A 14,363-nucleotide genomic window follows, 5' to 3' on the forward strand; every position below is an offset into this window, starting at 1 on the left:
CATTGATTTATTTTTATAGAAAGGAGAAACTTAATTGAGAGTTAAAACACCCTTACATTCTTATATTTAAAAACTTGATTGGATATTTTATTAATAAATTTAAATGAATTGGACAAAATAAACAAATAATAACACTAAGAAGATAACTAAGCTAAAAATAAAATCTGATTTTAAGCTATCATAGACTACCAAACATTTATGTATGAATAATTCAAGAAAACGTGGTAGTCAATATATACAAATTTAATTACACAAAAACAACATTGTTAATTGCCAACGTAGATCTTATTATGTACGTGTCCTCCAAAGAATGTTCTGCTACCTAAAGAAAAACTTGTTTGTTCAAGATGATCTATCTAGCTTTTGCTGTGAAGACTCTGTTGTACCAAATGGAATGGAGTATCATGTGGAATATATCATACTTGACAGGGCTTCTGTGCCACAGGAAATGCTGCTGCACCTTTTTCACCATCATCTGCATTTGAAGATACCTCCTTTGTGGGATGGAAAGGAGTATACTCTTCAGATTTGGAATATCCTTCTCCAACACAAAAACAGCAAAGGATTCCCAATTCAACATCTCAAAAAATGGAGGCACAAAGTTATCTGATATAATTACTGGCACACATTCAAAGAAAATGGCCTCCACAACTCTTGGACTATTGACTTCATAGCCCTTTGCACAAATGCAGTACTTGCTGTTCTTCATGTACTGGATGTAGTTCCTATTGCCCTTTGACTTTGGCAGTATCCCAAAGATTTTCATGTCAGGGTCCTTATTTTCCCAGTGCTGAAGCAATATTGGTCTAAGATAACCATGCATCCCCCCTGCAAAAAACGCCAGAGTTTTCCTCTTTGAAATACGGTTTCCACCAAGGTTTCTAGTGGGCCTCTGAGCATTTCGGACATAAGTTTCCGGAAGAGACACGTCCTTCCCCAAGACAAAACCTTCTTTCACATCAGAATTGCATAGAGCCCTCAAGCACCTAGCCATGTTTTTCCTTGTTTCTTTAGGGGCCTGCAATGCATGGTGATACAGTATTTAACAATGAATGCCATGAAAGTGGTAGTAGTATCAATGATTGTCAAATAAGAAACTGATACACATTCATTGAAGTTGGAAAAGCACATATACCCAGTCATGGCAAGCAACTAGGAAATGATCAGCACCTCCTGTTCTGTTCCAGAAATTATGTTTCCCCGCAATCATGTCTACATAATTTTTCAGATATTGAACCAGGTTCCTAGAACTATGTGAATTCTGTACGTATAAAGTTTCTTCTAGCATCCGAGAACTGAATGGTAAGTAAAATAAGTGGGCCTTCTTTGGGTCTGTTGTCACAAATTGTTTACTAGCTTTCATCTGCTTCATGAACCATCCCTCGGAAGCATAAATTCCCAGAAGATACGGTGAGTGCATTATGGGCTTAGCTCCTTCTCTATACACATATACTTTGAGTGTTCTCTCCATTAATTCATAGCTCCTGCCGATTATACAATGAAGAGATAATTAATACCAATGTTCAACAAAACTAAGTGTATCTCTATAAGAATCTTGCTTCATATATCATTGTTTCTTTCTGCACACATATACAATTGCACATATATGACATGTTTTTGGAACAGTTACGTTTTTCAGAATAGCCAACAGAAGTTTCAACATCTAGAAATCGAGCAATTTCAACGAATTATTCTAAATCTTGTACGAGGAATTTATTTGTACTACCATCACAAAGTTATCCATAAGAATTTTTCTTCCCGGAGATGCTTCTGAAACATGTTTCCGAAACAAAAATATAGAACCACAATGATCAAATGATACCTCTTGAACCTGGAAACATTTCGAAAAAGGGGAGCATAAAGATTTATATCGTCATTTACAATTGGTGCATTTTCAATCTCTGATCTGGTCTGCAGTAGCTCTTGATCAACAGCCGCAGACCACCTTGGCCTCTAGAAACCAGTCGGCAACGTTAGAACAGAACTCAAGAATATGATTAATAACTGAATAAGTCATAAAATGATAAAAACAAGGTATTAAATCATTTACCATAGAACGATATGAGGCACGGTTCTGAAGCAATAACTCGTTCATTTTAGAGATTGTTGTTGCTTCTACAGGTATTTGAGAACGTTTAGTCTCCTTGGGCATACTGCTGACAGAAGAATTATTTTCTACTATTTTAACATCATCTTGTGGTGGCTTGAACCTCTCATCCTCCGTGAATTCAGTTTCATCATAATCATTTGACAACATTGGAGGCGTAATATTTTGGCTCACTTCTGTTGGACTTGGAAGAGCCAAATGAGAAGGGGAATGAGAAACAGTATTGTTGTGAATACTCAGTCCTAGATTCCCTGTCTGACCTGTTGCATAACCATTATTTGATATCTCAATACTTTCTTCAGTGGAACTTTCATCAGTTACACCAAATTCTAAAGATCTGTCTAATTCCCTTGCTGGTTCCGAGATTAAACCAGTACTTAAAACATTGTCTTTTACCTCAGAAGTCTTGGTTATATCAACAATCTCAAGGGCATTTTCACCGGTAGAATTTTCTTGATTCAAATAAGTCATATTTTTAAACGTTTCAGAGTTGGATGGTAGGTCTGCAGCTTGGAATCTAGTGCTATCAGACGTTGGAATCTTGTTGCCAGAGAATACAGTGGGTTGAACAGCACCATAAGGAAGTTCCAAATACTGGAATGCTAATATTATTGCAATTGTAATGCTGATAAACCCTAACAATCTCTTTCTTTCCAGCTGAAATATTGAAAATAACTCTTGACCCATTCTGCTAAAATTACTGAACAACTGTCGCTGTCCAATCGCCATAGCAACTCTGCAGAAGGAAAATGGTACAATTTTGGGTTATTCATGAGCGATTTTCACAATTAATAAAATGTTGTATCTTTTCATTAGTCAGTATTTATTCATAGAAAACATAAATATTAAAGGTTTCATGAAATAGTGTGTTTCTTTGGATGGTTGTATCACCTTGTCAAAAGCTAAGAGTGGGTTAATTAGAAAAGGTCTACTCTGCTTACAGATTTACACAAAAAACTAAATAGTTTCTGTACTATAAGTCGCTTCCTTTCTCCCCCTTAAGAAAATTATTGTAGTGTAAACCACCATTGTTGATAAACCTTTAATTGTGTAAAACAGATACAGAGAATTCCCATTACATTTTGAAGGGTTCACTGTTACAAACTTCAAACCCAGTTTACGAAAAGATTTTTGGAGATAAAATGAACCTAAATGGTTAGTGTACATGCGCAATGAAATACGCTGTTTAACTTCTTAAATGCACCCAATTTAAATGCATGATGTACCAAAAAATTGGCAATAGCAAAAATGTGTACAAAGATTTTGGAGATAAAATGAACCTAAATGGTAAAAGTCGAGCTCCAAATTAGATGAATTGCTTCTCATTCGTTTACAGAAAGCATAAAACGATAAAGAAAATCATATAACTGAGACAGAAATGAGAGAAAATAAGAACTGAGAATACAGCAAGATAACTTTAACAACAGAACAAACAGCACTCAACTCCTCCTCAGGTTGCTCTAGTACAGTCACACAGACGACAAAAAGATTCCTGGGAATTACTTCACATTTCAGTTAGCTTGTAGATTTGAAGAAGGGCAGTTGTAAAATTGGATCCCAAGATTATTTTAATTCCTCTCCCCTTTTTCAGGAAATTTCAGATCAAGCGCACACACACACACACAACAAGGTCCCTGCTTCCATATTATCAAATATTTTATTTGTAATTGGGATGTAAGAAATTAAAAGTACATGTTAAAGTTCTTCCATATTCCACGTTGAACCTAAAAGAACGCAAGTAAAATAATGTTAAAGCTGTACCCGGCATCTAAAGAGGACGCTGGAAGAATCTTTTCTGAACTCTGGTCATTGATTTGGAAGTAGGAGCCGCGAAGCAAAACAGGGACGGACTTGAACTTGGTGGACCGTGATCCCTTTAAGACGCCGAACGCCAACTTCAACGTTTCGGCAGCAGCCATATTTTATAGTTACTCTGTTTTTTCTCTATCTTTCTTCATCCGTAACTGTAAAAAGTAAAAACATTAACTTCACTTTCAAAACGACAATTGGCAATTACTACCGTTGTCCGAGGTGTCAGAGTCATTCAAACTTGAAAATTATCACAATTCCTTCTTTTATGACAGCCAAAATATCGTTGAAAATCTATTTGTTTTTGGTTTTTTTAAATCCCATTTTCTACCAACTTAACTAATAACATTTTATTTTCACGATTATTTATGAATATTTTATTATGTTTTATTTTAAAGTGTTTCTCCCTTTATCTCATTATTTTCTTTCTTAATGTACCTCCAAAAAGTCTTTTATGCCTTTCGAAAACGATAAAGCTAATTAAATGTTACGATAATAAATTTTTATCAATCTTCACCAACTCAATTAAATGATCTTTCTATATTACTTGCTTCCCCTATTAATCATTCATTCTTTTCTTTCATTTTTCACTTTCCCTTCTTCTTTTGTGGTCCTTTTATATACGTAGGTAATCTCATTCGTTGATTTGATAGTGGTCTTGTTCTTCTTTTGTATAGTATTTATGATAATTTTGATGGAATAATAATATCATGATACATTTTTATATTTATTTTACACAAAATATAAGGATTAAGTGATCATAAAAGTGTAAAGGTTTTTTATTTTTTTAAAAAAGAATAGAATAAAAAGTAAGAAAGGATAATGTCAAATAAATGTAAAAAAGTTAGGTGTATCAAAGAATTATTTTTCTTCTTGTTGTAGTATTGTTTGTGCGTGAGGTGCAAGGTTTAAGTAAAACTTATGATAAAATTTTTTAACAACTTTCGAAAACTAGTTTAAGACATACTTTTGAAAGCGATTCTTTAACCGGTTTTTTAAAACTAGTTAAGGAATTAAGAGATTTTGAAGTTCAGTTTAAAATTTATTTTAATTTTTTTTACTTTAATTTAGTTTTTTTGTTTGTTATTTAATTTTTAATATTGTAGCATTTTATTATTATTATTATTATTAGTATTGATAATATTATTAGTATTTAGTGAGTTATGAGTAACCAACATGTTTATCATATAGGTGATTATCATATTTAGGTGTAATATTTTAAGATGAACAATTATCCATTTGAGTTGATGAACTCATAAATAAAATCAAGTTTTGTGTTTGAATTTTCTTCTTTCATAGATAAAGTGACAAAGGGCGATTATACAAATAGTTTTACAATTGATAAAATATTTTCCTCAAGTGATGAGTTAACTGAACGAGTTTGAGAAATTGCATTTGATTTTGGATTTGTTTTAATTATTATAAGATCTGACACAACAACTGGTGAACCTGAAAGAAAGACGTTTGTGTTGTTAGGTTGTGAAAGGAGTGGGAAGTACAGTAAGTACAAACCTAATGTTCAACCGAGTGTATCCAACACAAGAAAATGTGAATGTCCCTTTAAGTTGAGGAGCAAACCCTATTCTAATGGAGAGGGTTGGGTGTTAAAAGTAATCTCCGAATATCACAACCATGAATTGGTTGAGACTTTAGTTGGTCATCATTTTACTGACAGGTTAAATAGTGTTGAACAACCATTACTTATTAACATGACTAAGAGTCAAGTAAAACCTTTAAATATTCTATTGACTCTAAAAAAACGTAATGTTTCTAATGTGACAATAATAAAGCAAATCTATAATGCAAGGTATACATACAAGCGATCTTTAAGAGGGTCGAGAACTGAAATGCAGCAATTGACGATGATGTTGGATCGAGATAAATACATCCAATGAAGTATGTGTGCGGACGATTCTGAGGTGATAAGTGACCTCTTCTGGACACATCTTGATGTAGTGCACTTATTGAATGCATTTAATATTATTTTCTTGATGAATACCACATATAAGACAAACAAATATTGACTCTCATTGCTTGAGATAGATGACTTCACATCTATAGGATTTACCTTCTTAGCCACCTTTGCATTGTTATCAAGTAAATGCTAAAATAATTTCACTATGACATTGAAAAAATTCAGAGGTTTATTTATGACATCTGAGGATAGTCCACATGTGATCGCTATTAATAGAGACATTGCTTGATAAATATCATTGGTAATGTATTCCCTGAGTCTTATTAGATGCTACGTTGGTTCCACATTTTGAAAAATGTGAAAGCCAAATGCAAAATGTTAGTAGATTTTGTTGAGGCATGGAATGTGTTGATGGAAGCATGGAAAAATGTGATGGACTGTGAGGAGGAGTCCATGTTTAGTGCTTATGTTGATCGCTTATTGTTGAGACTTTGGCAAGTGTACCAAATCGTTCAAGTAATAAAACTGGTAAGACCAGGTATCGTTTTCCCAAGAGACTTGTGCAACACATGACAATTCTTCCTTTCATAACTCAATTAGACATCAAAGTGCACAAAAACACAAGAAACTTTTTTTGGTATTTTTATCAAACAGTTGATGTGCAAGGAATTTAACATAGTGTATTTACAATTTGTCAAGACTAGAGTTCATCCACTTCATTCTCATGCATTTACAAACAACTCAATTCCATCAATTAAGTGTTCAATTTCAGTTCTAAGTTCAAGTCATATTTTCCAATATATCAAGAACCAAACTTCAAGCCATGGGTGATCAAGCCACAACAAGCATTAAGCATAGAAATCAAATACTAACATTGAAATNGAAAANCATATGTATTAACATCACAAAATACACAAGATTCAGTTTATTACATCTAATCTCAACAAATAGGAAAAGCTCTCCATGGAGGAGAACTAAGGGTTCATAATATTGAAGAGATAGGAAAGAAATTGGAACCAAAGAGAAGATGCAAAGCCTTTCCCAAGGTTCTTGGCAGCTGCTCCATGCTCCATTTGCGCCTCCCCTTCGCATCTCCATCTTCAATCTGTGACCCATCTTCTTCCTCAACCCAAAAGGGGCAAAATCACCATTGAAGAAGCTTGAAGACCCAAGGAGGAGTGGAAGAGCTTCCCAACACCTTAAATAGCCTCCAAGGGCCTCTCCCAATCTCTCTAGGTGAAGAATGAAGTGTAGGAGGAGAAGTCCCTCAAAAATCCCGAGAGTCATGTTTAAATAACCCATTTTTGACATATTAGCGAGAATTCGCGCCCAGCTTGGATTCCTGGCGCCCAGCGCCACTTTTCACTGCATCAGATGTGAAAAACAACAAGATCTCGCGCCCAACACGGATTCCTTGCGCCCAGCGCGGATTCTCTCTGCAGCTCTGGCGCCCAGCTTGGAATTCTGGCGCCCAGCTTGGATTTCTCTGCAACTCTAGCGCCCGGCTTGGATTTCTGGCGTCCAGCTTGGGCGGTTTTGACAGCATTCTAAAATTTAGGCTCTTGTGCGATTCCAAAGGCGTCCAACATGGGTATTTGATTCAGATTGATCTTTTATTGTCCCAAAACATGTTCCCTTGAGTTCTTGCTTGTTTTCCTCCACTAGAATTGTTTCCTATTCCTTTATTTCACACACTCAAACATAGAGATTAGAGGTAAAAACAAGCATATACTAAATAAACACAAGAAAACTAGAAAACACACTAAACGTGAGGATAAAACAAAGTAAAAGTTATGAAGGAGTTGATTTTGCCACTAAAATGATGCTTAAATAATGGTAAGAATTAGCATTATCACTTATAGTATGCTTTTACTTTATGACCTTTGTTCTTTGATTATGTCAATCACACTCTTGGATCATTCCGTGTAAGGCATACTTTGTTAAGGCATGACTGTACAGAGTTATGCATTTAGGCAAAACAACAATAAACATATAATTGTTATTGTATTTTTTTTTTTTACTTATTTATGTTATATGTGTTATGATATTATTAATGTTATGTGTATCAAAGTTGAGTATGCGCACTAGAGCTTGAAGAAAGTATTAGGGATCGATATGGAAGACCTATGTTTGTGTTTGGATGTTATCCACAACATCATTGTCGTAAAATATAACAAGATAAAAACGCTGTTTGAAAAAAGTCTTAACCTCATGAGTGAAACTTATAAAGGAAACATATATAAAATACTTATTGGACGCGTTTCAAAATATGTTGTGGGACTCATTACTAACGAATTTGAACAAGTGAATCATATAGGATTTGATAGTGGACGTCGTAGATGTGTTTTGAGATTAATGTACAATTTATCCCGTGTTTGTGAATTAGCACAATATGACCTTGGGATCATTCCTCTGACTGAAATTCATATCATGTGGACTATATTGGGCTTTTCAAGTATTGTGTCCAATGAATCACAACCAGAGTTATGCATTGAGCGTAAACTTGATATGGTTCACAAACGTTTCAAGAAGGTTGACATAGTAGAAAAGGTCAAGATCAAGCGAGTGTTAGTTGAAATTGCTTGTTCGATAATGACATCTATGATACCTCCTTCGCATAAAGTCAAAACCAAAGGTGCACAAAATAGTAAACTTTAATGAAATGGAAGGTTTACAAAGCATGAACCATCATATTTTGAACACGTAAACACCTTACATTCTATGAACGAGTCTTCATCACAATGAGCAAAAGTGAAAACAAAGGCTAACCTGACCTTGCCACTAGTCAAATGCAACACGTTGTGTATAATGAGTTAGCAATTATGTGTCTTGTGAACATCCTTAGAATCCACCTGCTTTCTCTTCTTGTTGAGCAACATCCTCCTGTTAAACAACATGCTCCTATTGCTCTTCAGTAATATCATGTTCCTCAAGGAAATTAACGTCAACTTCTTTAATTTGTTCTTTACGAGTTGATGTTGTAGGTCTTCTTCTTTTTTTTCCCTTAGAATGAACTCTCACTATGGTAAGTAAATGCACCTCTTATTCTAGCCATTGTGACCACCAAAAAATACAAAACAAAATTTGTTAAATACTTAAATGTACAAACAACAAAATAATAATAAGATATTTAAATATTTCAAAAAAATAAAATATAACATAAATATATTAATAAACTTAAAAACCTGTTCGCAATACATAAATTAACAAAACATATAAACCAATAAATGGCCCGTTTTTACAACTTTATCACTAGGCCCATTGCTCGATTACATCTGCTTTATAGTCCAAATGATTCATTGGATCACATCACTTACATATATATAGTCATTAAATATAATAACTACCATTATTATTACTAAAATAACCCACGTTACGTAGAGAAATATAATTTGGCACTACATTCCAATTTCAATACACCATATTTATTTAGATGTAGACGATATATATGCCGCTGCTCTGAAGCCATTTTGGTTAACCCAATTTCTGAACATAGAAGCAGCAAGCCGCTTTTAACCCACATCTACATACATGGCCACTTCTTATAAACCATTCATATCGAATTGCTTCATTCAGAGAAGAATCTCCCATGTCTCACAAAAATCTCCTCACTTCAACCTTCCACCCTTCCCTACCTTCAAGGTAATCAAAGATATTTCTTTTAGTTTGCTTTTCCCACTTTAACAGTAAGTCAATGTCTGATTTTATTTAGCAGCCACTCAAGAAAATTCTGCCTGGACTCCCTTTACTAATTGATGTTCAAAAGACTATGACAGACGCTGCAGCTAAATTGCTTGAAGCTTTTGTAGATTCATTCTTTCAATTTGTTGACCAGCCACTGCTTCCATCTCAGGTACCTATATACGATAAGGAAATGTTTCTTCTAGAATCAGACTTGCTGCATTCATGTAAAAACATACATAGGTTCTTTTAAGCCTCTAATCAACGTTGCTCCATTAACTGTGCAGAGTAACTTTGCTCCGGTGGAGGAGTTGGGTGAAGCCATTCTTGTTACCAGCATCCAAGGATCAATTCCTGATGATTTTCCAGAGGGTGTTTACATTAGAAATGGTGGGGATTCCTTTCAACTTTTTATTATTAACTCAACATCATTTCGAGTTTTATTAATAAGGTAAATAAATTCTATAAACTCCATTAACAAAAATGCGAATTTTACATTCCTTTCGGTCCTTAGCATTCTACTTTTAATATAATATTGCGGAGAAAACAGTGAAAACGACATAAGCTACAGTTGCAGGCTGCAGTACAACATATTCAAAATGTCAAGGCATATTATATAGTGCACTGTAAGGTAGGAAGTCGCTGTTTGATTAGATTAAGGATATTATAATTTACTTCTTCTGTTGCTGAATTGCAGTTTAATTTTTATACGTAAAACCCCTTAAAAGATATCTACACGTATAAATATTATCGATTTGTTCCTATCGCATTCTTAACTTTATTCTATATGAGATTTGCTACAGAGGTAAAAACTAAATCATAAATTCAACCTAATTATTTTAACTTATGTGATGGGTGCATAGTGCAGGACCAAATCCAGTTTTTGGAGGACTAAAATCAACAAATTCTATCTTTGGGAGGTCAAGTCACATTTGGGTGGAAGGAGAGGGAATGCTCCACGCAATTTACTTTAAAAGGTCAAGTCAAGGGAGCTGGAAGGTTCTTTACAACAACAAGCACGTTGAAACCGATACATACAAGATAGAAAAGCAACTCAGCAAACCATCGTTTCTACCGGCCATTGAAGGCGATTCACTCGCCATTTTGTCTGCTTATCTGCTAAACTGGGTATGATGAATCAACCAATAATATCTTCTCAAGGTTCATGCATTTATATGTCTAATTATCAAACTCATTTGTGAAGAGTCAAGCAATAATTTCATGAAATTTTTGACCCATTTATGAATTGGCATTCCATATATGGATTTAACAGTTGCGATTTGGCAAAGTAAACAAGTATATCAGCAACACCAATGTGTTTGAGCATTCTGGGAAGTTTTACTCGGTTGCCGAAAATCACATTCCACAAGAGATTGATATCTTCACACTAAAAACTGTAAGAAATTGGAATGTCAATGGAGCCTGGGATCGTCCTTTTACGAGTCATCCAAAGGTTTTTCTTTGTATGCATATCACCGAATCAGTATAGTTTTAGCACTTTAAATTGTATTCTCGCTCTCAAATTCTTTGATGTTCTATCACAGAAGGCTCCAGGTACGGGTGAGCTAGTAACGTTAGGGGTTGCCCCAACCAAACCTTTTGCCGTTGCTGGAATTATTTCTGGTATGCTTTGAACTGTAAAAGTAAAGAAACAAAACTTGCAGTAGTGAGTAGCATAGTATCTGAGATTCAAGTACATGTTTCTTTTCTTCTCCTTTTTCAGCTGATGGAGAGAAATTGGTTCAAAGAGTTGACCTCCAACTAAATAGGTGCACTCTTTGTCATGAAATTGGTGTTACAAAGAGGTATTGCTGACTATTTTGCTGACTCGGAGCTAATTTTTATGTAAAAACTGCATCATAAAATATGTATTTTTGTGGGTTTGTGTATTTCATCAGGTACATTGTGATCATGGATTTTCCTCTAACTATTGATCTAAACAGACTTCTTAGAGGAGGCCGGTGAGTGCATATCCTTTTTGTATGAGAGATCATACCTTCAATTAATCTACGACAAAGTTATACAAAAAAAAAATCCTTAACTCAGTATCTCTTATCTGCGTGTAGATTAATAAAGTATAATAAGGAGGAATACGCAAGGATTGGGATACTACCACGCTATGGTGATGCCAACTCTATCAAATGGTTTGAGGTGGAACCTAACTGCACTTTCCACATTATCAACTCTTTTGAGGATGGACACGAGGCAAGTTGCGTAGTATCTATCAATAACGTTATAGTACTATATATATATATAAGATTTCTAATAACGTAAGGTGTAACAAAACATGGACTAAAACAAATGATCAAAAGGGGCATGAAAAGATTTTGAAAATATAAACGAATGGGTATGAACAGGTTGTAGTGAGGGGTTGCTCATCTCTGGATTCGCTAATTCCTGGACCTAACCTAAGTTTGAAGGAACACGAGGGGTTATCTCGCTGTCACGAGTGGCGATTGAATATGCACTCAGGAGAAGTTAAGGAGAAAGATATCTGTGGAGGCAATGTAGTTTATATGGATTTTCCTGTGATCAATGGAAACTTCATAGGAGTGAGGAATAGATATGCATACACCCAAGTAGTCGATCCAATTGCAAGCTCTGATCAAGGTAATAACATTGCTGAAGATTTTCTTTTCTGTTTTTCCCTTCCATAAACGTTCTATAACATGACTATGTGATTGGGTTATTTAGGAGCGCCAAAATATGGAGGTTTGGCAAAGCTTTACTTTGAAGAATCATGCAAGGTAAGAGAATGTTTGCAGAGTAAGTTTTACTGATAGCAATTTCATAGCTTGGACTTTGTGAATCAGGGAGACAAAGAAAAAGCAGAAGAGGGTGTAAGAGTGGAGTGCCATATGTTTGAGAAGAACACATTTTGCAGTGGGGCTGCCTTTGTCCCCATAGAAGGGGGTCTTGAAGAAGATGACGGTTGGATCATAGCTTTTGTTCACAATGAAGATACTAACATATCTGAAGTGGGTTGATATTACTCACTAGCCTATGATGGATCTTGCTCAGTATTACACATACACTAATCACCTTTTATCCACTTTTCTTTCAGGTTCATATAATCGACGCAAAGAAGTTTTCTGGTGAAGTGGTCACTAAAATTACAATGCCTCGCAGAGTACCATATGGGTTTCATGGAGCTTTCATGCAAATTTCTTTTCAGGCACAGGAGCACAACAGTGTGTATCACCAACAAACGCCTTAAAAAACCTCTATGGCTGGGTACATAGATGTGTCTATACGTATTGTGCATCATGATGTGCATATTAATTGTTAAAATCAAATTTCATGTGCATATTTTAGCAAAATTTGTGATTTGTTAAGTTTATTATTCTACTTGGACGACCTTTAGTTGTACACACCAAGAAAAAGAGTTCGAAGAAGCATTTGTAGACATGTTCTTGGTGTTGATGTTTCTTAAACTGAAAAAAAAAAGACCCAATTTTATGAAGCTTTTAATCTTTCTTTCCATCACAATCTTTCTATGCTACATCGGCGATATTTGAAAGCATTAGCTTAGTGATAATTAAGGTTGATAACTAAAAGCACTATAGTTATGCATTAACGACATATATTGCTACAGTATAGTAGTTATCCTTTGAACACTGATATGCTTTTGCACAGATTCATTTGTGATATGTTTTTTTAAAAGCATCAGTGATTCCTTTGGATCTGAATGACTCAGATTCTTGAACCTTCCAAATAATCACTTTTCTATACTTACAGCATCCAATTTCAAAATAACTTAAATTATCTAAAAAGTAATCAATGAGTGCCGGTTAATGTACTCTCAAAATCATAAGGTCAGATTATTCGCTAAAATAAACTAAAATTTACCAAAGTTTATATATGTTACTGGGATTTTTGAAGTAGTTGTATCTTGCTGCAATATCATGATCTTATTGATTTATATAGGCTTAATATATATATTCTACCTTATTTATGTAATGCCTTTCTGAAATATGCTTTCAATCTGCAATATTATATAATACTGCCCCAACCCAAATTAAGGCAGAATATACATCAAAAGTTTAAATACTATTAGAGAGTAATGGTTATGATATATGTAATTACTATTCTTCCCAAATGAATCTATATTCTTATAGCGGCTACATACTTGCATATGTAATTACACATGTGAAGTCAAGTTGGTGAATTTAAAATATATATATTAACTGTTTAATAAAACATAAAATAGAATAACTTATAAACATAAAAGAAAATTATGTGTAACTCTTTTTTTTTTCTGGAATTACTGAATATTAAATTAACCGTTCAATTATTTTAAATCGAGGGTAATTATTATATTTCAACCCATGCCATATAAATTTATATATAAATGTTTAAACAAAATGTTTCAATAACTTTTTTTTTATCACAGCTATTTCATTCTAGTAATCAACTAGATAAAAAAAAATTAAGAAATGAATGCATTATGCCATATTAATTATAACGCATTTAATTAATTTTAAAAAATATAATATCACTTTGATAACCAAGTGTTATAAGGATTTATTTATTTAATTTCTATTTTAGCATCTATAGGAAGATTCTTTAGTGAGGGCAAACACAAGTGGAATATATGATTGTACGAAAGAGTAGTAAAATATAGAAGGTGACATTGTATTGTATGTTAACTCAACTACGTTGACGTTGATGGAAAACAACTTCAGAGCCAAACAATGCCTTGTTTGTTTTTTCCTCTTTATAGATGTAGCGGGTACTCCAACCTCAAGTTGTCCAAAAAGCAGAACTCAAAGAAGAAATACGAGCCAAAAGATAATATGAAAAAAAAGGACAAAGATTTTTTTTCTGACAAAAACATGTTTTCAAATAAAA

General features: G+C 34.1%; 2 protein-coding genes across 3 annotated transcripts; one reads left to right on the forward strand and one right to left on the reverse strand.

Moving 5' to 3' along the window:
* Nucleotides 1-147: 147 nt before the first annotated feature.
* LOC106759712 (probable glycosyltransferase At5g03795) lies at nucleotides 148-4,028 on the reverse strand. Its single transcript, XM_014643026.2, has 5 exons — nucleotides 3,869-4,028; nucleotides 2,051-2,843; nucleotides 1,823-1,953; nucleotides 1,136-1,484; nucleotides 148-1,018 (listed from the first exon to the last, which is right to left on the reverse strand). Exons 1-5 carry the CDS (start codon nucleotides 4,024-4,026, stop codon nucleotides 353-355), a joined length of 2,097 nt encoding a protein of 698 aa, XP_014498512.2. The 5' UTR covers nucleotides 4,027-4,028; the 3' UTR covers nucleotides 148-352.
* A 5,300-nt stretch (nucleotides 4,029-9,328) lies between these two features.
* Nucleotides 9,329-12,959, forward strand: LOC106761630 (carotenoid 9,10(9',10')-cleavage dioxygenase). Of its 2 annotated transcripts, none has more exons than XM_022780294.1 (13): nucleotides 9,329-9,473; nucleotides 9,544-9,684; nucleotides 9,800-9,902; nucleotides 10,381-10,640; nucleotides 10,786-10,965; nucleotides 11,057-11,135; nucleotides 11,236-11,317; nucleotides 11,411-11,473; nucleotides 11,579-11,717; nucleotides 11,870-12,122; nucleotides 12,207-12,259; nucleotides 12,326-12,490; nucleotides 12,577-12,959. In XM_022780294.1, exons 1-13 carry the CDS (start codon nucleotides 9,363-9,365, stop codon nucleotides 12,727-12,729), a joined length of 1,782 nt encoding a protein of 593 aa, XP_022636015.1. In that variant the 5' UTR covers nucleotides 9,329-9,362; the 3' UTR covers nucleotides 12,730-12,959. The 2 variants fall into 2 exon arrangements, with proteins under 2 accessions (XP_022636015.1, XP_014500682.1); XM_014645196.2 differs by having other exon boundaries at nucleotides 9,547-9,684.
* The last annotated feature ends 1,404 nt before the right edge of the window (nucleotides 12,960-14,363 follow it).

This window comes from Vigna radiata, chromosome 5, assembly GCF_000741045.1.
Source record: "Vigna radiata var. radiata cultivar VC1973A chromosome 5, Vradiata_ver6, whole genome shotgun sequence".
NCBI classification, from domain to species: Eukaryota; Viridiplantae; Streptophyta; class Magnoliopsida; order Fabales; family Fabaceae; genus Vigna; species Vigna radiata.